Here is a 23694-nt window from a genome sequence, read left to right on the forward strand (position 1 = left end):
GTACCGCCACCTGATGAAGGACAATGAGAGGGATAGCGGACAGCAAGGGGGATGAGCAGACACGTACAGCGTTTCTTTACTACAGGAGAGGTCGAAGCTTCTTCTACTTCCAGAGAATTGGACGACAAGGCAGTTAGGTTGGGAAATAATCTGGTAACTCCAAAGAGTTGAAAATGCACATTAAAACTCATGTTATGTAAATAAATGCTAATTTGTGTCTAAAGTCATTGTCTTGGGGTTTTCTGTATAGAATTACACTTAAAAAATGTACCAATCTTAATCTTTTGTTTACCTAAATTGATCAACCAAAGCATATTCTACCAAAGAGTCAGTGATGCTTCAACTCTTGCGTGATCATCAAAATGATATGTTCTATGTATATGCCTGAAAAAAAACCAATATATACATACATATATATATACATATATACATAGATATATGTATATCTATGTATATTTCCCACATTGATTTCCCTTGGTTCAGGTTTTGGACAACATTGATTTCCCTTGGTACAATTTTTTTTTGTTTAAATGTTTTTCAAATTCAAGTTTTATAAACATACAATAGAGACCACAGGTCACTTGTACTGTCGTTCACAAGTCAACAGGACTCTGAATGAGGTGTTCACTGACCTGTGGACTCTGAGTAACACAATAGGTAGGTAACACATAATGCAGTGTCCACAGGTCAGTGAACGCAGCATTTAAAATCAATGGGTCAGTGGACACATTGCTCAGGGTCCACAGGTCAGTGAACGCATAACTCAGCGTCCACAGGTCAAGGAATACAGCATTTAGGGTCCACAGGTCTGTGAACGCATCGCTCGGGGTCCACAGGTCAGTGAATACAGCATTTGCAGGTCAGTGAACGCATCACTCAGCGTCCACAGCTCAGTGAACGCAGCATGAGTCCACGGGTCAGTAAATGTAGGCAACGCAAAACAATTTATGAATCCAGCAGATAAACATTTGTAATGTAGTATTGGCCTGCAACTCAATTAATCAATTAATACATGTATGTTATCTATTTTGATTAGTGATTAATCAGTTGTTAAAATAGTTATTTACTTATTTTTACAACTAATGAATAAATAGAACTGAATAATGTTGGGGTTTTGGACATTTAAAAACATCTTTTCGAGGTTTAGGAAACACTAATGAACATTTTAATAATAGAAGTGGAGCTGTAGTTGCACCTTCCAGGCCAGGAGGCGGCGACATTACGCCAAGTTAAAACTCACATAAGAACAGGAAGAAGGAAACAAGAGAGCTAGCCTAGCACTGTTAGCTCGTACCGTGGACAGTGGGAAACAGTGGCGTGTTCTTGATTCACAGTAGGTAAATATTGTCGTTTTTCTTATCGGAGCAGCGATGTCTTCACTTCAGTATCTGAGAGATTTAATCAGCGAGCGGCTAACTGCTGCGGCCGAGGAGATATTCAGAGCTTTCGAACAAACCGTCGTCGAGTATGAGGAGGAGGTGGATCGTCAGCGCAGACTGTTGGAGATCGTTTGGGAACCGGACGACAATTCACAGCGAATACAAGGTCAGGATGGTCTAAAGCAGGGATTTACGATTACAAACTAATTATTTTAAAACCAGAAATACAGATGGCCCACACATTTTCAATTTTTCCACAGCCAGTGAGCAGCAGGTGACACAAAATGATGACACATGTTAAACCAGCACAAATGTACGCCAGGCACAAAACCTCGACAGAATCTGGGGTACTAGCAATAATGTTCGCCACTTTACAATAAAAAAAGTACACAGTATTAGCTGTAGCTATTGTTTTTCTTTCAAATGTAAAATAAATGAGTCTGTCACATTTGTAAATATTTATGACCCACAAACTTCTCAAAACCCCATTATAACAGATTACAATAGAAAATATATGAATGCTTCAAGTCTGCTGTATTCGTAGTCAGTACTAATGTAGGAATATTTGAGGGTGAGAAGTCTTTCTCCCTGTTTCCGCAGTGACCACTAGCCCGGCCTGTAAGAGTTTGCTTTTGGGCCACAGGCCAAAACTTAGGTCTGTTTTTTTTATTGAGGTATCATGATGGAATATGATATAATTTTAAGCTCATGTTGCCCACCCACGACTGAAAGTTGGACCCTATTTCACTTCACTGGTCCTCTACTGGCCAGACTAGACGTCGGTAACCCCAAGGTTATTTGCGTTTGAGAGCCCTGATCTACACATGAATGTGGCTCACATTGGATTCATATTTTACCATCCTTGCATCCAAGTTTGCATCCAGATTGGCAGCTTCCACTTTGGCATTTAAGTTTCCCCCCAAGTGAAACTTGACTTATAACGATACAAGTTTTTTTTGTTGTTTTTTGTTGCTGCTTTGAAAGTGCATTGGACTAATATTTAAAACTATACTGTGGCAGGCCACATTGAAATAGCCCTCTATTAAAAACTGCCACTGCCCCTCACCATGTCAAATCTGCCCTAGTTTATCACAGAGAGGTCACAGATTTTTTTAAATACAGTGTCTCTGATTTGTGAAACACATTTCCAATCTGTGGAAATCAAATAAATAGAGATTTTGCTGTACTTTGGGCCTAGAACGATGCTGAAGATGGTGTCCAGATTCAAGATTTTTCTGATTTTAAAATGTGTACTGTGATATTTATTAAGTAGTACAGATTGGACATGCTTAAAGGCTGTGGATTTTAATAAGGGGTCTGTTTTAAATGTTGTCACAGTGTGAAAATACAGTGGAATTTCCCTTAATTGCATTTTTTTTTTTACAATTACTATTTATTGTGAGTTAAGTTTCCCTTTAACTGCCGACCATGAAGCTGCAAACTTCAGCTGCAAATGGATGCCAACCTCGAACAAGTTCAGATGTGTATATCTTAGCGACTTCTTAACAGATCGAGGTGGATTTTGTCATGTTTATAAGCAGGTAAAGGTACATATCCAGTGGATCAACACACACTAAAAATCAGTAATTAAAATGACAACTTGTTCAATGGGACTGAATTGTGTTAGATTTAAACTTAGTCTGATCCTGCACACGCACACCAAATTTAGTTCAAATCCAAATTTTGACATATTTTTAAAGGGGACATATTATGCAAAATCAACTTTTTTATCATTTAAATACTTATATTTGGGACTCTGGAGGCCCTTCCAGTCGCCAAAGTGTGAAAAGTAAAGACTCAGTCATGTTTTCATGGTCCCCCTTTAGTGTAAGTATAGGCGATAAAACACGCGATGTTAAATTCCCTGCACATTGTGCCGACACAATGCACATTTCACCGCGAATGTTGCCACCCCACCAGGAAGTTTACTTTGAGAGCTCCACCTTAGCTCCACCTTGTCCCTATAAAATGCGAGAGTGCAGGCGAGGGAGGAAGAGCAGTATTATGTCAACGCGGAGGGACAAGTGTGCTGTTGGTGGCTGCACAGTGGAGCACAGTGTTTTACACAAACTTCCAGCCTCAGGATTTGTGTGTCCGGCACATTTTCTTCATTTTATGTAAGAAGAAAATGTGACGGATAAAGCCAGCACGGTACACACACCCCCTGGAAGAAGTGGGTGTGTGTTTGCCTGTGTCTCATTTGCATGTAAAGGGACCAGGCACAAAACCTAGTGTTCTGTAAAGGGCTGTTTTGGCAGGGTTATTGAACTGCTGTGGTGCTTCATCCTTATGGTATTTTGATCAAACCATGTCACTGACATGTTCATCAGGACACCAGGGAACTAGTTTAACTTGGAGAAATAGGGTATAATATGGGACCTTTAAGAGATGTGGACAAACTTGCAGATAAACCCACACTGATGGGAACATGATTACATTTTAGTCTAGTTTATTTTATTTACTTTAAGCCCGGGACTTATTTAAAAGACTCCAAGCCACTCGAATACTCGGTAGCCAATCAGCAAGCAGCTTCCTAAGGCCCGCCCATGGTCAGCATTGCAAACAAAAAGTGTATTTTCAAACAAATACAATATTTTTTTTAATGATTAAATCTATATTTTATTTGTAATTTGATTTTTGAAATAAAGTAAAATATTGACACAAATCTAATTCCATACTACTAGTTGCGAGTAGGTATTCCTTTAGGGTCAAGGGAAAGTTTTTCCCCAAGGTAATTTTGGTGGAAACGTGCAGAGGTTTTTTTTAAAATCCTGGGTAAATAAGGAAAGTTCCTGCGGTGGAAAGGTGGCTGTTGTGACTCATCGTGTCTAATCTTGGCATGAAGCTAACCCCAGTATGCTCACAGAGCAGGTAAGGCTAGGACCCAACAGCAGCTGAGGCTATCACAGTGCCTGACTGGGAGTTTGGTACAATTTATTTTTGCATTTTTAAATGATTCCCTGTGTCTGTGTTTCCAGGGCTTCCACGGCAGCGTGTCCGCAAGGGAAAGGAAGTTCCTACTAAGCAGCAGCTCTGTGACGAGGGGGGAAACTCCAGCCTGGACCAAGAGACACCAGAGGTACTACAGATTAAAGTGGAACAAGAGGAAATCAGTCCAGAGGCAGATAAGCTTGAGCTGAAGCAGGAGGCTGATACCTTCATTTTGGAAAGTGATCACGTGGAACCAGAACCAGACAGTGATACCTTAATGTTGACTGATGATGATGATGTTGAGGAAAGTGATCATGTGGAACCAGATCTGGACGTGAACCACCAGCTTCTCTGTAACAGCCCTTCTGTAGCCGAGAGTGATGACGATCAGGCTGGAAGCAAAGACATGGACTCGGAATCGCAGACACAGACGAGATGTCACAATTTTCAAATGTCTGAGATCAAATCTAAAACTAAAACCGATGAAAAGCCTTTCAGATGTGACACCTGTGGGAAAACCTTTCAGTATAGGTCTAAATTTAAAGTCCATATCCGGACACACACAGGTGAGAAGCCTTACTCCTGCACGACCTGCAGGAGCAGATTTACCAACAAGTCGGCTTTGAAAAAACATGTAAGGACACATGCGGCGAAGGAGCAGTATTCCTGCAAAACATGTGGCAAAAATTTTAGCACCAGAACAGCCCTTATGATCCATGTAAGGACTCACGCAGGTGACGAGCCGTACCCCTGCACGACCCGCGGGAAAACATTTGGTGACCCTCCAGCGCTGCAGAACCACACAAGGAGTCACGGCGCTGAGAAGTCCTATGTTTGTGAGACTTGCCAGAAAGGTTTTGGAAATAAGCAGAACTTGTTGGTCCACATGAGGACTCACACAGGTGAGAAGTCCTACTACTGTGAAACATGTGGGAAAAGTTTTGGCAGTAAGCCAAACTTGTTGGTCCACATGAGGACTCACACAGGTGAGAAGCCCTACTACTGTGAAATATGTGAGAAAGGTTTTGGGAGTAAGCCGAACTTGTTGATCCACATGAGGACTCACACGAGTGAGAAGCCGTATTTATGTGAAACTTGTGAGAAAGGTTTTAGAACCAAACACAACTTGCTGATCCACATGAGGACCCACACGGGCGAGAAACCGTACTTTTGCACAACCTGCGAGAGAGGTTACAGAAGTAAATATAACTTGCTGATCCACATGAGGACCCACACGGGCGAGAAGCCGTATTTATGTGAAGCTTGTCAGAAAAGTTTTAGAACTAAATATAATTTGTTGACCCACATGAGGACTCACACGGGCGAGAAGCCGTACTTCTGCAAAACGTGTGAGAAAGGTTTCGGAACCAAGCAAAACTTGTCGATCCACATGAAGATTCACACGGGTGATTCACACGAGTGAGAGCCTGTAGTCTGTGCAAGATTTCATGACGTGGGGAGTTTTGGGGGGGGGTGGGGGAAAGCATATGAGAAGTCACAAATAAGAAGCCGCAGCCCTGCAATACTTGTGGGAAAAAGGTTGAGGTGGTCCTCGCAAATGAGAAGTCATGGCAAAATACACGTATGCTAAACTGTATGCATGTACCAAACACGTGATAGATGTCAGTACGGAGGCCCTTCACTTACAGGCTTGTGCACAAGTCAAAGCAGCAAAGATAAAAGCTCAAATGCCATAGGCAAGTAAATGCAAAGTATATATGAATAATAAGGTAATGAATTTGGTTACCTTTTTGTTTTAGAGTTAAATTTTAGGATTTTAAGCAGTTTCTCAAGTAGAAATTTCCAATATTTAACAATATCATGTCTATATTTTTTTTGTAGTTTTTACATGGGTAAAAACCTGGGCCCAACTAATGACGCTTTTCCACCACACAGTCCCGGCACGTTGTTTTTTCTGCTTTTCCGATAGTGATAGTACCTGGTAAATGGATGTTTGAGTTCTGGGCAGGACATTTTTACGTTCACTGTGAACGCAGAATTGTTTTCTAACACTTGTTTTGGTTTATTCTGGAATTGTAAATCCTGACCATTTTTGTCCCAGAATTAAAATATTTACTCTTTGATTGATTATTGTTTTTTGTGAAGATGTTAGTTGATTGGATTTCTTTCATTTTCTTTTTTAACAAACTTGGGTTTTTAATGATGGACTCTGGCGAGACAGCACATGAGTATTTTCATGTCTGATCATCTTAACTACATTATTGACCTCACATTACACAGCTTCATTTCTGCTCCAATTTTTTTTGTAAAATTCTTTCATTGGCAAAACAAAGACTGTGTTTCGTACTGCAGTGCCCAATAAATGACTTTCTTCAAAATGAATTCAACATTTTTGAGTGACTTATGTTATGACCAGTCAAGGCACGTCTCTGTAATTATGGACACATTTTTAGTAGTAAGACCTTTGTTTACAAAGAATTCTGTAATTTTATTTTAACTCAAAATAAGTCAGTTTGAGTGTTGCTTAAAAAAAAAAAAATCTCTGATTTTTCAGCTTCTTAAATGTGAATATGTTGTTTCTTATTCTTTTACATTTTTCCACATTTATGGAGCAATTACAGCCATTAACGACATATGTAAGCCATTTCTTATTTGGGTTTTTTACAGTGCAAAAAGCTTAAACAGGATGTTGTTGCAGCCAAAGTAGGTGGCTCTTATTTTGAAGGCTAGGGTAAAAGGATGTGATGAAGTGTCTGTTTTTCCTTAGCTGCACAGTACAAGTGCTCATAGCCACTGGTGATGGGAAGTTCGACTCTTTTTACTGACTCTCTGACAGTAAATTGAACTAATCTTTTTTTGAGTCATTTCATTCATTTTTACAGTGGGTGGCGCTGTATCCCTCTTGTGGCCGTTGTAAAAAAGACCGCGGTTCTCAAACACTTAACACTGAAGGCAACATCGTTTGCTTCAGCTGACAAAGTGTAATAAACAAAATGCCACAAGCTATTCAACCCATATGAAACCCCAGGAAAGCAAATACACACCACAATAAAGTGACTTGTGTCCTGTATCTTCCCTGTTGTTTAACAGCACGACGGTGACTAGGTAGCTGTCACGTGACCTGAGGACAAAGCACATGAAAACTCACACGGGCGAAAAGCCACACTCCTGCAGCGTGTGTGGAAAGACATTTAACGCGTCCACAAATTTGACAAAGCACATGAGGACTCACACAGGTGAGAAGCCGTATATTTGCAGTATCTATAAGAAATCCTTCAGACGGAAAGATACCTTGATGTACCACACGAGAACTCACACAGGCGAGAAGCCATATATTTGCAGTATCTGTAAGAAATCCTTCAGACGGAAAGATACCTTGATGTACCACACGAGAACTCACACAGCTCGAGAAGCCATATATTTGCGACATATGTGAGAAAAGCTTCACGTGGAAAGCGACCAGGTTGGACCACATGAGAACTCACCAGGTTCGAGACCCTGTACAACCTGTGGGAAACGATCAAGTCAGTCAAAGGATGTGAATTTATATGAAAATGACGATATGTTTGTCCTTAGTAAAAGTATAGCTTGTCCATAATTATGAGAAATGATCTTTTGTTTATTATCTCATATTTATGACTTACTAATTCATTCATGTTATTAATTAATTAATATATTATTCAACTAGTCTATAAGGTTACTGTTAATGCCAGCGTTGACAGTTAACTGAAAGTGGTAAAAAAATATACCAACAGCTTTATGTAACTGTGTCTATAAAGATGATGTTAAGCATTATTTATGCATACTTTATCTTTATTCATGTTCCATGTGAGCCTCATTTAAGCTAAATACCCTTTCATTCAAGCAGGCTTTTAGTTAGGTGAGGGTTTTTATGGCTTTGAATGTGTTTTTGTGTCTATGTTTTTATCCTTTGTATTTTTGTCTCTTTTGATGTTGAGGGTTATTTATTTTATTGTATAGCACTTTGTGATTTTATATATGTGAAAGGTGCTGTATAATTAATAGCTTGAACTACACACACATAGAGATTCACTCTCATACTCTCACCTATGGTCAATTTAGGGTGTCCAAATTACCTAATCCCAACATTGTATGTTTTTGGACTGTGGGAGGAAGCTGGAGAACACAGAGAAAACTGCAAACTCCATGCAGAAAGGCCTGTGTTCCAACTGGGGCTCGAACCCGGTCTTCTCGCTGCAAGGCAAGAGCACTAACCACTACACCGCTGTCGTCCTAATTTTGAAAAAAAAGTCATAGGTGTTTTTTTTTTCAAAATTTGATGTTGTGCAAATTTAAACAAAAACGTCATACTAAATGTCGTCCAAATTTTGACAAGAGTCATACTTTAGTATGTGGTCCAAATTTTGACAATGACTCAGTAAACAATCACAAATTGTGTTCTAGTCAGTGCAGCTGAAACTGTCATTGGTGCGCGTTAATCAGGACGTCTTTTTTCAAATGTAGCGTCCCATAACCTAATCCAATCATTACTTAGAAGCCAATAATCATGACACGATGAAGTGACCCTGTCAAGTTGTTCCCACCTTAGCACTGAGCTGAAGGATTGAGAACATGAACTCATTTAAAATCTAGACAAAATCACTTATTACAACAGATAAATAAGAATACATCGTCATTGTGAGTCTGAGGCTGCTGACATAAAGGAAACCATTCATGCATTAAGGTGATTGTACAGTTTTATTTTTTGAATCATATATTTATAGGTACTTACACACTGAGCCTTTAACACGGTCCGTCAAACAAAGGTGTTTGTGTATGAAAGTGTTCGCGTTTACATTTGTAAAACAAAATGTGCACTCAATGTTGTTTTTTTATTTCCAAGACTTTTAAGTACAACAAATAATTTGTCCCTTTTTTTCCCACAGTCTTGCAAAACCTATATAAAGACAACATGAGGAGTACACGGTTATTTTTTCATCTTCCGCAGGGACCGAATCATGGGTCTCAGAGACAGAGGGAAGATCACAAGCGAAAGCTATTTTTTTTGTTCATTTAAAATGACTACTGTGTGTTATTTGTGTAGCGCACAGTATCTGAAGTTGCATCATTTGGATAAAAATCATTTTTCACAGCTACAAATGTTGGTTCAAACCCAAAATGTGATTTTTTGGGTTTCACCATCAGAATAAGAAAAAGTGAAAAATGTGTCTGGCATGTTTGTGAGACAATTTCTTTTTTTTTAAAAATGGCAAGAAGCAACTCAATTGTAGCCTTTGCTAATTGTTGTCTTTCAAAGCACGACATGTTTTAAAAGTAATTAAAGAATTAGATATTTCATCGAGTTCTCATTTGTCTTTTTCTAAATCTGTGCATCCAACTGATCCTTTTCCCCCGGTTCTGGAGAAATAAGCAGGTGACTCCTCATGTGGTACATTAACGCTCCTTTGCGGCCAAAGCATTTCATACACACGTTGCAGGTGAATGGCCTTTTGCCCGAGTGAGTTCTCATGTGGGCGTTGAGATTGGCGGACGTGTTGAAACGCTTGCCACAGATGCTGCAGGAGTACGGCTTCTCGCCCGTGTGAGTTCTCACGTGCTTCTTCAAGTCGTTGGAAGCGTAGCACCTTTTGCCACAGGTGCCGCAGCAGAACGGCTTCTCGCCCGTGTGTTTCCTTTGGTGGGTTTTCAAATTACCTCTGCTCACGAAATCCTTGCCACACGTCTCGCACGAGAAGGGCTTCTCGTGTGTGTGGCTCCTCAGGTGCACTTTCAGTTGGCTCATGAACACAAACGATTTCCCACAAGTGTCGCACAGATTTCTCTCTTTCGCACGGCTCTTCTGTGGGCTCACGTCTTGCCAGGTCTGATCGTGACTCTCAGCAATGACAGCGAGTTGGTGGTGGTCACCGTCGGCTTCCATGCGATCACTTTCATCATCGGGAGGCAACATAAAGGTATCGGCCTCCTGCTTCAGTACAAGCTGCTCCTGACTGCTGCAGGTTTCTTCCTGCTCCTCTCGAAGCTGCTGCAACTCTGGTTCTCCTTGGTCCAGACGGGAGTTCCTGTCCTGGTGACAGAGCTGCTGCTCAGCGAGAAGTTGAACCTCCTCTTTACACACATGTTGCTGTTGGAGCCCTGGAGACGCAAAGAAACACAAAGTAAAAAGGTATTAGTTAAGTCATCCTCAGACTGGAATTATGGACTATGTTAAGCCCAGAGCAGGGTCTACAGTCGGTAACACTTCATCTTGTGATTGCCCTGGTGGACTGTGGCCGTACTGCAGGTGGGCCGGCCTTGAAAGTCATTAAATCTGTCATTAAATATAAATAAATGTGTCTTTAATTTTGTAATCAAGGTTTCATTGCTGTTAAATATGTACAATACATTTTAGAAAAAAGGAATAAAACAGTCATGTTTTTCTTTTAAGGCAGGTTATAAACAATAGCAATCGTGTGACATTTTAAGTGTAAATAAGCAGCTGTCATTTGGACATTTTCAGGAAAGTTGATAATTGATAATTACGCATTTTGTTATGAAGCTAAACCTTTCAGATATAACAGCTGTAATAAACACGTTTGGAAGATATTCAAGTTTAGAAATAAGGTAAAGTGGAACGATTATTGACAATGAATAATCCTAGTCTCGTGAGTTTATCAGAGACGTGATTTAAGGGTTGGGTGTGGACCTCAGGGGATTTCCTGCACTCTTAACACAGTACAGTAGCGTGTACACTCGTCAATATCAATTCAAGATTAAAGTCAGAATTCTAAAAAAAAGTTGTGGCCCGAAAACTTTTCTGTAATAAAATTTGTACATTCAACTGGGTTTTATTGTGAAAACCGGGAGTTAATGCCCTTACAAATCAACCCGAGTCACAGTTTCTGACTGCGGTCAAGTGGGCCGTCATTCGTTTTTAAGTGCGCCCTTGTAGTCAAACTTACGGTCGACAGAGAACGTCAGCGCTGGTTTCATACCGAGCAAATAGGTTTTCAAAATAAGACGTTACTAATAAAAGTGCAATCAATCGTACTGATTTTAAGACATTGGGTCACATTGTCCAGAAGCTTTTAAAAATCTAAATAAATTAGGGAAAATATTTAGTTGAATAGCTTCTGGACAATGTGACCCGATGTCTTAAAATCAGCATGATTGATTGCACTTGTATTAATAACGTCTTATTTTGAAAACCGGAAGTGATCTCGCCGGTATCAAACTAGCGCTGCTTCTCAGCCGACTCCCAGCATTCACCGTAAGTTCGCCTGCACGGGCGCACTTAAAAACGAATTTGACCACGCGAAGACGAATGACGGCTCACTTGACCGCAGTCTTTTTTTGTTACCTATCCGCTGTAGTTTTACAGCAGGTTTCCACGCGACCTCCAGCAGCCTGCGCTGACGAGCCACCTCCTCCTCGTACTCCACCACGGTTTTCTCGAAGGCTCTGAAGATTTCCTCGGCGGCGGCGGTGAGTCGCTCGCTGATCAACTCTCTCAGATGCCGGAGAGCAGACATCGCTGCTTCATTCACCCGTGACATACGAGGACGCCGACGTTCACACAGCGAGCTAACGGTGCTAGCTTTAGCTTCAGGTCGCGTTCTTCTTCTTGTTTGTTCTTTGTTTTTATTTGGAGCATTTGCTGCCTCCTAGTGGCATGGAGAATAGAACTGCAGCGTCAGTGCCAGATCCGAATTCTGAGTTTTAAATCAGAATAAACTCCTAATTCTGAGAATAAACTCAGAATTCGGATTTTGTTCTCAGAATTTTGAGAAAAAATGTGTTATTTATTGATGATCTGAAACATCAATAACAAACATGTGACAAACATGCTAAAAAATAAGAAATCAGGAAGGGGGCAAACACTTTTTCACACCACTGTAAATACAGAACATAATACCAACTCTTCTTCTGATTATTATTATTTGGTAGTAACGAGTAATAAAGACAGTTAGAGGAAATGTAGTGGAGCAAAAGTTGCAAGAAAAATATGTAAATAAAGTACAGAAACCTGAAATTTGTACACGAATAACCCGGAATCTGTTTTTCTCCAAACACCTAAGCCTCAAAATGTCCGTCTTTTTTGCTCATTGTAACAATAAAAAGGGCCAGAAATGCTCCGTGACAAAGTACTTTTGTCCATTTTTCCAGATTAACTTTCAATATCTGGCAGTTATTTACAATTGACTGCATGTTAAAGTAGTGTATTGAGCACCAGATTTTGCTTGATAAATATTTAAAGTAACATTTGCTTGAGTTTTTGTCTCAATGTCCAAAAAATAGAAATAGTACGCAAACATGGCGACTGACAGAAAACCATGGCATTAACATGAAAAATGACTTATTCCACAGATGATGATTCAATCATGGCCTTTTATGGGAGGACAACATGAATGCTCTTGAAAAGACTTTAAATGACACAATGACAATTATACAAATAAAAACAGTACAAAGAAATAAACCATGGACTTAAAAGTGAGGCTGAACGATTTTATATATAAATATAAATATTTTGACAGAAATTGCAATATGACTTGCGATCTGAGAGGCAACTGTGACATAATTATTCAACTTTTCATTTGAGGATACAGTATATAAATTTAAAATGACATTTGTGCAGAGCTGTGTTTTTCTATAATCCCATTTTGCAATATGAACATTGCCGTTACATGAGGTGTCACATGATTAAACATTTTCATCGGGTGTTAAGACGGGCGCGCAACGGTGCACATGCTTTCTAAGACTTGAACTGTCACCAAATGATTTCCCACAGGTGCCGCAGTGGTACGGTTTTTCACCGGTGTGAGTTCTTTTGTGAGTCATCAGGTGGACCTTTTGCGAAAAGCTGGTGTTGCAAACGCTGCAAGTAAAGCGCTTCTCACCCGTGTGGGTTCTTGTGTGTTCAGTCAGGTGATCTTGGCGTGCAAAGCACTTTTTACAAATGTTGCAGAAAAAGGGTTTCTCCCCCGTGTGGGTCCTCATGTGTAAGGCCAATTTATCGGTGCGCGCGAAGCCTCTGTGACAAACATCGCAGGATAAGGGCATGTCACCCGTGTGAGTACATTTGTGGACTGCAAGTCGCGTTTTCAGTAAAAAACGCTTTCCACATGTTTCACAAGAATACGGCTTCACATCCGTGTTTTTTTGGTGAGTTTTCATGTGTCTCACCAGTTCACATTTGGTTCTGTAAGAGTGGCAACATGTTTTGCAAGCAAATGGCCTCTCTCCCGTGTGGATTCTCAGGTGGGATATCAATAGATGCTTGAATTCAAATTTCTTTCCACAAGTGTCACATTTTGGAGACTGTTTCAGTTTTTTTCCTGTCCGATCTCGACTCTTAGCTACAGGTGAACGGAGCTGGTGGTCAGTGTCTGGTTCTGGCTCCATGTGATCACTTTCTCCATCATCAGGAGTCAACGCAACAGTAACAGCGTCCTGGTCCTGACTGGTGCAGATTTCCCCTGGTTCCGCTTTAATCTCTTGTTCCTCTTGGTCCGGACTGAAGTTTCTCTCCTGCTCAGTAAGAACTTTTCAGAGATAAAAAAGGGACAATAATATAAAAATCAACATAAAAGACCTATTTCTTAATCTACCTAATACAATGTTAAACATGTGCGTGCACACATACACACACACAGACTACGTATTAAAAATGAATCTTGTCTGTGCAATAAAAGTTTTGAAACTTTTGAGTAGAGCTGAAACAATTAATTGATTATTAATCGATTACTAAATTAATCGTCAACTATTTTGATAATCGGTCATTTGGTTCACAGCTTTTTTCATGATCAAAACTAAATTTATGATTGTTTAAGCTTCTTAAATATGCATATTTTGTTAGTTTCTTTGTTCTGGATAACAAAGAAATCATTAAAAGTGAATAATTTTGGTTTGTGGACAAAACAAGACATTTGAGAACATCATCATTTCCAGGTTTGACAGACACCGCTCAACATATACAAGGTTTTCTGATATTTTATGGACCAAACAATTAATCGAGAAAATAATCGACAGATTAAGCGATTATGAAAATAATCGTAAACTGCAGCTCTACTTTTGAGCATTCAGGCTTCTTTTTCCCCCATTACTGTGTTAAGAATGTACAGTATAAAGTGTCTGATATCCTTTTTTTCAGCACAATCTATAGACAATCATTTTTACCAATTGCATAACATAAAGACACCCCACCAAAGATTACTTAAATTGGGTTGAACTTGTGAGATTTGGAAATACGTCAAAGTTCGCTTTGGCTCGTTTTTATGAACAGAAATATACTGTGTATTATTCCCAGGAGCACTATGGGTTAAATTACAACCCTGAATGTAAAATGTTTAGAGGGTCAGTTTTTTTATTTACTCTGGGTTTAACAAGTTATTATCTAGACGAAAAAAAACAAACATTAATTTGTTGAGACCAATGTGGTTTTACAGACCCGTGCACTTCTGGAACTTTACTTCCGGGCTACGAATGATCTTCAGCTGACGAGCCACCTCTTCCTCAGACTCCATGCATTTTTCGACACATTTGTTTCCTGTCTGATCTGGACTCTCGGCTACAGGAGAGAGGAACTCAGTGTGATCACTTTCTTCATTATCAGGAGTCAACATAAAGGTGTCAGCCTCCTGCTTCAGTTCAAGCTGCTCCTGCTCCTGACTGGTGCAGATTTCCTCCTCTTCCTCTTTCATCTGTAGAGACTCTGGTTCCTCTTGGTGCAGACTGGAGTTCCTCTCCTGGTTACAGAGCTGCTGCTCAGTGAGAACCAACCCCTCATGCTCTGGAGACACAGGGAATAAATGACATTTGTGACGGTTGCAGAAAGACGATGAGATGAGTTTCAGACAAACTGTCAAACCCTTTATTCAAACCAATTACCATTAAAGAGCTCCTTTAATATAATATATAAATTAAATATCACTGACAACAGTTTACAATTCTGTTCTCCACACGCACTCAAGTGTTCCATCCCCATAACATAAGTAGTGCAGTGTTCCCTGAGCAAAGGTAAACATCTAAAATAAATCCCTGGTCTGCATCTGTTCCTTTGTTACCTCACAACGAGATCTTTGTCCTGAAAATATGTCTTAACACACAGAAGAGCTCTAAAACGTTATTTTAAAAATATTCATTCATTATTCCTTCACAGAAAGAAGACTCCTGCTGTGAGGCTGCAGTACCACCGATAGAGAAGGAGGGAGACAGAGAGCAGGACTGTAGCGTAAACCAACTCAGTGTGACGTTAACCTGACACTAAAATTGTGGAAATAAACAGGAGATTTGACAACAAAGAGCATTTGCTGACAAACAGTGTGGTAGGAAAAAGTAAGATAGACAGGTCAGCGGTCAAGAGAGTTGAAAGGCCAGCATGTTTAGAAAAGTACTCGGGGAATTCATGAGTTATTCAACGAGTGATAACGTTGTATGTTTTAACTGATAAGATGAACCAAATATCATCATGTTAGGTCAGGGTCAGAACTGGCACACGCACACACACACACAGCACAAGGCATAAACAAACTAAGCTGCTGCTAGTGTGGGGAGAAAACAAACAAAACATGTGAACCCTTTGTGTGACCATCCTGTCGTCACCTGTTTGTGACATCGCCCCCCACCTTTCAATCTATGTCAGCTGAGACAATATAAGGATGAAGAACAGCAGTTTAATCCAGGATGGTGATGTAAATGGTCGTGTTTAAAGGCAGATACATTCTTGTGTGGTACTGAGAGAAAATTAACAACATTGTATACAACAGTATACAACGTTGTATACACCAAATATACATCTATCTATCTATCTATATATATATATATATATATATATTCATATATATGTGTATACATCCTGGATTAAACTGCTGTTCTTCCTCCTTATATACGTATGGTATATATATATATATATACCATACGTCACCAAATAATAAAGTAGTATGTAAATAAAGTTGTGTGTGAGAGGAATGGTAGGTACATAGGTCGGTACATGTGCTCCACTGCACAGTGGAGCACAGTGTTTTACACAAACTTCCAGCCTCAGAGGATTTTATATTTGAAGCTAATGTGCCGGATAAAGTCAGCAAATGTGTGTTTGCATCACTTCACATCAGACTGCGGCCAGCGGTCGCCGTATTTAGTCAGCAACAGTATTTCACCAACGTACAAACACACACACATTTTTAAGAAAAGGTCACAAAGAGCTCATAACTGACCATTCTGACACGTCCTAATACCGAGTACAGACTCAGTCTGATACAGTCACATACAGCAGCAGTTTATGCAGCTCGCCACTGGCGATCAGCGGTGCTGTCCCTAAGTGTTTTTAACTGATTTACAGTTGGACAGTGTTCGGCTCGATCCTTGTGTCGGACGTCTCTTCCTGTGACGGCACTCTCGCTGTTTTCCACGCACGCTGCCATGTTGGTATTGTCAGAGAACTAGTGGAGGGAGGGGGAGAGGAATTGAGCGAGTGAGCGATGTAAAGAGGACAAATCAGAAACCCCCTGGAAGAAGTGGGTGTGTGTTTGCCTGTGTCTCATTTGCATATAAAGGGACCATGCACAAAACCGAGCGCGTTCTGAAAGGGGCGGGTTTAGCAGGGTTATTGAACTGCTATGGTGCTTCATCCTTTATTATGTCACTGACAGGGAACTATTTTAACTTGGGGAAATAGGGTATAATATGTCTCCTTTAACACACCACCAGCAGCAGCAGTGTTTGACTGGGAATGACATTCAGTAAGAGAAAAATCTGACCTCATTTACTTTATGCGTGATGTGTTAGTTATGAAATTAGGTTGTTCTGTCGTATGTTGAAAGTGGGGCAGGACTTTCACAACAGACGTCCGAGGATTAGTATGGGTCGAGCCCTTTCACTCCTATCTTCTGCAAAGACCGCGCCTTTTCCTTCGCGTTTAATTTCTCTCAATATGGACCCGCTGCACTCGCCTTGGCCTGTTCCATTTGTTGTCCTTTTTCGTGTTTGTGTTCATTTGTGTGCGTCAATAGTAGCTTTAAAAAAAGAAGTAGACAGCCGGACTACTTGGGACTACCCCCAGAATGCATTGCGTTTTGGTCACGTGGTCTGGCGACCTCTATATCGAGACATACAACCATTCACTCTCACTTTCACACATTACCTAATATTGCATGTTTAGTCCCACTATGGGGGAAGCCGGAAAACCCGCCATGCAAACTCCATGCAGAAAACAGTTTGCCTCTTATCTATTCGATTCCAAATTAGGACTTTGAATATATCCCGTCCAGGTATTTAACTGGATGGAAAATAAACACTGTGAAAGTTAGGTTGTACAGACCGATCCGCTGCAACTTGACTTCAGGTTTCCAGACGATCTCCAGCAGTTTGCGCTGACGATCCACCTCTTCCTCGTACACGACGAGCGACGCTTCAACAAGTCTAAATATCTCCTCGCCAGCAGCATTTAGTCGCTCTTTGATCAAACGTCTCAAATACGGAAGCGACGACATCGCCGCTTCGTTCGCAATTGGAATATTTAACCGCCAGCGACTTGCGACTCACGGGAGGAGAACGGCGCTAACGCTGACAGCTTAGAGTTGGGTTTGTGTACTTCCGCTTCCGCTGAGTTGCAGTTGGGAAGTTCCGGCAGAGCGAGCGAGTCAGACATATAAGATATAGAAGGGTAGATGTCTTACGGCGGAGTGTCGAACGTCCGCACTGGCGGTATACTTTTATAATAGGAATATTACTAATATAATCCAATAATTTGAATTATTACTTGTTTAAACTAAATATGTAATAATTCAAATGATTTTAATAGGAATATTACTAATATATTCCAATAATTTGAATTATTACTTGTTTAAACTAAACATGTAATAATTCAAATGATTTTAATATTAATATTACTTATATAATCCAATCATTTGAATGATTGTTTAGTTTAAACAAGTAATAATTATGAAATTAAATATTTTGCAATATTAGTAATATTCCTATTATAAAAGTATACATGTATAATGAGTTTTAGTAGCCCATATATTGATTTAACATAAATACCTTGTGTGTGTGTATATTCATTGCACCTTTCTGTTCTGTTTAATGTCATTTAAAGCCCATGTATCATTATTCATAAATATGCAGTGTCATAATAACTACATCTCTGATGTTTATAACAAACCTAACCGTTTGAAAATCGGTGGAACATTGAGCAAGTTATGGTTATTTAAATTTGGTCAACACAGGAAGCACGTGTGCTTCTTTGACAAGCATTGTTCAGGACTGGCATACAGGCTTCTGTTGTAACCAGATTGTAGGTGATGTGTTTGAACCCAACGTCAACCCTCTCCTTCATAAGTTTCTGTAAAATATGTACAATATGACCTATTATAGCAGGTTTTATAAAAAAAGAAATCTTTAACATTCAACCACTAAAAAGTTTTTTCTGTCCAGTAAATAACTATAATTTGACGTCGTAATCAAGAAATGTTAATGTACTCTATTATTTCTTTATTTTCTTGTAAAACAGTGTACAGTCTTTGTTACATTACAACACTGGTAGGAACTCTCTCCTCACAAGTGTTAGGGTTGTTTTGAGCCTTACACTGGTTTTAAAAATAGCCATTGAAAAAATGTGGGAACATATACTTGAAAAACAATACGGTCTCATAATCTATACATTGTTGGACAATATCTCCATTTAGTCAAACAAGAGACATCTATACTTCCTTAACACACCATATCCAGAACAGACCCTCAGGCTTTCTGTTGCATACAGGATACTTGTTGTAAAGCGCGTGGTCTGACTGTTTATTTGTTCATGTCCATCCTTAATACATTTCAGGATTAAACTAGCTGTACTAATGTGTTCATCTAAGTTCATACACAAGATCTTGAAAAATGACACATGACAGGGATTCTGTGCTGGGCTCTTCCCTCTTTGCTCGCCACTACTGAGGGAATTCTGGTTAGTTTCTTTTCCTCCACTTAGTCATATGCTTAAATTCAGCAGGTTGTCTTTTTTATTTAGTATAAATATTGTGAGGAGACCTTCTACGTGGAAAATCTCACGTGGATCAAACTATCTTTACACACAAAGCACTTCTTACAAGAATGAAAAATGACAGAATGACAACAATATCAATGATCAGGACAATCATCACATATGAAGGATAAAAATAAAAACGGACTAAAGGAATACTAACGGCTTCCATAAGGTTTATACAAGTGACTACAATGCACTCAACATCTATTTTGATTTCAGTTTACATTTTGGATTTGCAGTTTGAAAGTGAGTCAAACCTACGGTGAACTTTCAAATAAATGAGGCTCATCACATTCTGAGACCATCCACATCAGTGGAATATGGCTTCTTCTCACCTGAGTGAATTATCTTGTGCTCTTTCAATTCTTAACTTTGCACAAAACACATTCTGCATGTTTCACAAGAATAAGGCTTCTCCCCTGTGTGAGTTCTCATGTGGTTCATCAAGTAACTTTTAAATGTAAAACATTTCTTACAAATGTGGCAAACCTGTGTGAGTTTGTTTGTGCTTAATCAAGCATGAATTTGAATGAAAAGACATTCCGCATGTTTCACAAGAATAAGGCTTCTCCCATATGTGAGTTCTCATGTGGTCCATCAAATCTGAACGATGTAGAAAACACTTAGCACATGTCTCACAAGAGAATGGTCTCTCATCCGTGTGAGTTTGTTTGTGCTTGAACAAACATGAAATTGAATGAAAGGACATTCCGCATGTTTCACAAGAATAAGGCTTCTCACCTGTGTGAATTCTCAAGTGGTTCACCAAGGTACCTCTACATGTAAAGCATTTCTTACAAATGTGGCAAACATAGGGCTTCTCACCTGTAACATTTCTCATGTGGACTGTCTGATCTTGACTCTCAGCTACAGCAGAGAGGAGCTGGTGGTCCGTGTCTGATTCTGGTTCCATGTGATCACTTTCTTCATTATCAGGAGTCAACAATCTGTAGAGACTCTGGTTCCTCTTGGTCCAGACTGGAGTTCCTCTCCTGGTTACAGAGCTGCTGCTCAGTGAGAACCTCCTCCTCCTCCTTCAGAACATCTTTTGGTGGAAGCTCTGGCGACACAAAGGAATAATTAGGACATTAATAAAAAAAAGTAAAAAGTGAAGACAGCTAGGGCTGGGTACCAAACTTCGTTTCTTTTATGGTACTGACCTAAATGCTTCGATAGTACCCATATCGACATATGCCTTGTTTTACGGTCCCAACATCAAGGTTCAACTTTATTGTCCCCGTGGGGAAATTTCTCTTGGGCACAGTGCATCATTGCTTTCATAACGTACAACAAACAGTATAGGGATGAAGTGGGAGTGTTAATATTATATTGTATTGTATGTTGCCCTATTGCATTAGAACTTGTGAAAAAGTGCTATGTGCTAAAATGCTTAGTGCTAAAGTTGCGATAGTTTTGGAGTTAATCACATGTTCAAGATCCGATAATGCTGCCTGTGAGCTACTACTAGCGATGACAATTTCATTAGCCTTAGCACGTTTTGTGTGTTATATGTCAGCCCGCCCACTTCGCTCTGCATCAAACTGGCATGCTGCCAGAAATCAATAATTTGATTATTATTTTAATTAATAATTAAAATAATAATCAAAACAAATAATTCCCCCTAAATGTCTCTAATCTGGAATATGATTTAAAAACACAACTTTTATCCACACAGATTTAGTAATAGTAGTAGTAGGCCTTTATTGTCACACATACCGAAGTACAGCGAAATTACAGAATCAACCTGTCCGTACATATATTAAGACAGCACAATAAGACAGACATGACAGGGTGACCGGGCAATAAATGAGGGAAGAAACCAAGGGGAGTAAAGTGTGGAGGGAGAGGGATGTGTTGTACGTGTCCATGAACGCATGCACGTCCCACTGCAGCGATCTCCTGGCCGGTGCCGCGGTGTCCGAAACACAGATTAGATTATGATGACTGTTTGGGTTAGGGCGAGTAGTAACATTCCAATAGACTCGACCTACTCTGTCCATTCTGGTCTCCAATTCGGTCCATTCCATCCATTGAAGAGCCGAAAGCTTCTCCAAGATGTTATACATGTTGCGGTTAATAACCACAGAACTGATCGAAAGTGTACAAAAATAAAACACTAATTTAAACCAAAGCAGTCAACATACAACACACAACACAGACACGTTTGCTGACTTTATCCGGCACATTAGCTTCATATATAAAATCCTCTGTAAAACACTGTGCTCCACTGTGCAGCCACCAACAGCACACTTGTCCCTCCGTGTTGACATAATACCGCTCTTCCTCCCTCGCCTGCACTCTCACAGGGACAAGGTGGAGCGAAGGTGGAGCTTGCGAAGTAAACTTACTGGTGGGGCAGTAACATTCGCGGTGAAATGCGCATGCTGCCGTCATAATGCGCAGGGAATTCAACATCGAGTGTTTTATCGCCTATACTTACACTAAGGGGGACCACGAAAACATGACTGAGTATTTTTTTTCCACACTTTGGCGACTGGTAGGGCCTCCAGAGTCCCAAATATAAGTATTAAAAGGATTAAAAAATTGATTTTGCATAATATGTCCCTTTTAAAGTATTTCACTCTTTTCCTGACTGCGAAGTGGCAAAACTTCCCATTACTGCCAGTGAACTGTGGAATGACTACAAACACAAAAATGTCTCAAATTGTGTCAGTTATTTTATACAGTGGAAAATATAAAGACGTATAATACAAGTCATTAGCATAACAACTGTGAGATTGTTTCAGCAGCTCTTATTTTGAAAGCCAGGCAGAAAGTGCTGATATTTAAGATGTGAATGATGAATGGCCAAGTTACAAAGACGTAAACATTAATAGTATGGACCTTCTACGTGGAAATTCTCACCTGTATCAAACTGTCTTAACACACAAAGCAGTTCTTACAAGAATGAAAAACGACAGAATGACAACAGGAATCCATGAATCCATTAAACAGGTGGTGTATAAAAATAGCACACAATACTTTTGACAGTTTACATTTTGGATTTGCAGTTTGAAAGTGAGTTCAGCCTACGGTGAATTTTCAAATAAATGAGGCTCATAACATTCTGAGACCATCCACATCAGTGGAATATGGTTTCTTCTCACCTGTGTGAGTTCTCATGTGGTTCATCAAGTAACTTTTAAACGTAAAACATTTCTTACAAATGTGGCAAACATGGGGCTTCTCACCTGTGTGAGTTCGTTTGTGCTTGATCAAACATGAACTTGAACGAAAAGATGTTCCGCATAATTCACAAGAATATGGCTTCTCACCTGTGTGAGTTCTCACATGGTTTGTCAAATCTGAACTTTGCAGAAAACACTTACCGCATGTTTCACAAGAGAATGGCCTCACACCTGTGTGAGTTCTCACGTGGTTTGTCAAGGTAGATTTCATTGCAAAACATTTCTTACAAATGTGGCAAACATGGGGTTTCTCACCTGTGTGAGTTCTCACATGGTTCGTCAAGGTAGATTTCTGTGCAAAACATTTCTTACAAATGGGGCAAACATGGGGTTTCTCACCTGTGTGAGTTCTTATGTGGATCACCAAATTGCTTTTAAACTCAAAACATTTATTACAAATGTTGCACATGTGGGGCTTTTCACCTGTAACATTTCTCATGTGGACTCTCTGATCTTGACTCTCAGCTACAGCAGAGAGGAGCTGGTGGTCAGTGTCTGGTTCTGGTTCCATGTGATGACTTTCTTCATTATCAGGAGTCAACATAAAGGTATCAGCCTCCTGCTTCAGTTCAAACCGCTTCTCCTCTTCCTCTTTAATCTGTAGAGACTCTGGTTCCTCTTGGTCCAGACTGGAGTTCCTCTCCTGGTTACAGAGCTGCTGCTCAGTGAGAACCTCCTCCTCCTCCTCCTTTATAACATTCTGCTGAAACTCTGGAGACACAAAAAGACACAAGAACAGGTTATGGCTGTCATATGGCGTAATGATTAAACTAAAGTAAATTTTCCTACAGGAAAGTTCAGATTTTTCTGAAACTAAACTGTGTTTCAAAAATCCCTGGAGTCAGTTTGTTAAATCCAGGTTTAGCAAGCATAAATTAAAATATAAAATATATTACACCAGATCTTGAATAAAGTGCTAACCTGTTTATTGCATATTATTCTATTCTATATTGTCTGTCAGCTTCATGGAGCCAGGAACAAATGATAATTTAAGGCGGTTAGATTTGCATAACAGCTCACGGAGTATTCTCCCAGATGGGACAGTTTCATATTCAGCGAAAACTGCCTGCTCATAAATACTCTGTATTGGCTCATATTCTTTCCTCCCTACGATTTTCATTGCTGTTTGTGCACGCTGGCCAGTTTGCTTTTAGCTTAATGGTTAGTTTGCCAAACAAAGAGGTGATCCCATATCTAATGAAGCTCATAATGATCATCATGATGTGGCTACTAGTTTCGGTAGTTTCGG

At 39.8% G+C, this 23694-nt stretch overlaps 4 protein-coding genes across 4 annotated transcripts; 1 reads left to right on the plus strand and 3 right to left on the minus strand.

Annotated features, from left to right (window-relative positions):
- The first annotated feature begins 1253 nt into the window (after nt 1-1253).
- LOC122784226 (gastrula zinc finger protein XlCGF57.1-like) lies at nt 1254-6653 on the plus strand. The gene is made up of 2 exons (XM_044049386.1): nt 1254-1545; nt 4358-6653. The coding sequence occupies exons 1-2, from the start codon at nt 1371-1373 to the stop codon at nt 5731-5733; spliced, it is 1551 nt and encodes a 516-aa protein (XP_043905321.1). The 5' UTR covers nt 1254-1370; the 3' UTR covers nt 5734-6653.
- Nucleotides 6654-9496: 2843 nt separating this feature from the next.
- Nucleotides 9497-11841, minus strand: LOC122784237 (zinc finger protein 2 homolog). The gene is made up of 2 exons (XM_044049397.1): nt 11593-11841; nt 9497-10388 (listed from the first exon to the last, which is right to left on the minus strand). The coding sequence occupies exons 1-2, from the start codon at nt 11786-11788 to the stop codon at nt 9613-9615; spliced, it is 972 nt and encodes a 323-aa protein (XP_043905332.1). The 5' UTR covers nt 11789-11841; the 3' UTR covers nt 9497-9612.
- Nucleotides 11842-12606: 765 nt separating this feature from the next.
- LOC122784234 (zinc finger protein 227-like) lies at nt 12607-14932 on the minus strand. The gene is made up of 2 exons (XM_044049394.1): nt 14680-14932; nt 12607-13774 (listed from the first exon to the last, which is right to left on the minus strand). Exons 1-2 carry the CDS (start codon nt 14930-14932, stop codon nt 12933-12935), a joined length of 1095 nt encoding a protein of 364 aa, XP_043905329.1. The 3' UTR covers nt 12607-12932.
- A 4655-nt stretch (nt 14933-19587) lies between these two features.
- Nucleotides 19588-23074, minus strand: LOC122784235 (gastrula zinc finger protein XlCGF17.1-like). Its single transcript, XM_044049395.1, is given in 3 exon segments — nt 19588-19744; nt 19746-20082; nt 22365-23074. Coding segments are annotated over 3 exon segments (1083 nt in total). The 5' UTR covers nt 22990-23074; the 3' UTR covers nt 19588-19623.
- Nucleotides 23075-23694: the final 620 nt, after the last annotated feature.

This window comes from Solea senegalensis, linkage group LG17, assembly GCF_019176455.1.
Source record: "Solea senegalensis isolate Sse05_10M linkage group LG17, IFAPA_SoseM_1, whole genome shotgun sequence".
Classification (NCBI taxonomy): domain Eukaryota; kingdom Metazoa; phylum Chordata; class Actinopteri; order Pleuronectiformes; family Soleidae; genus Solea; species Solea senegalensis.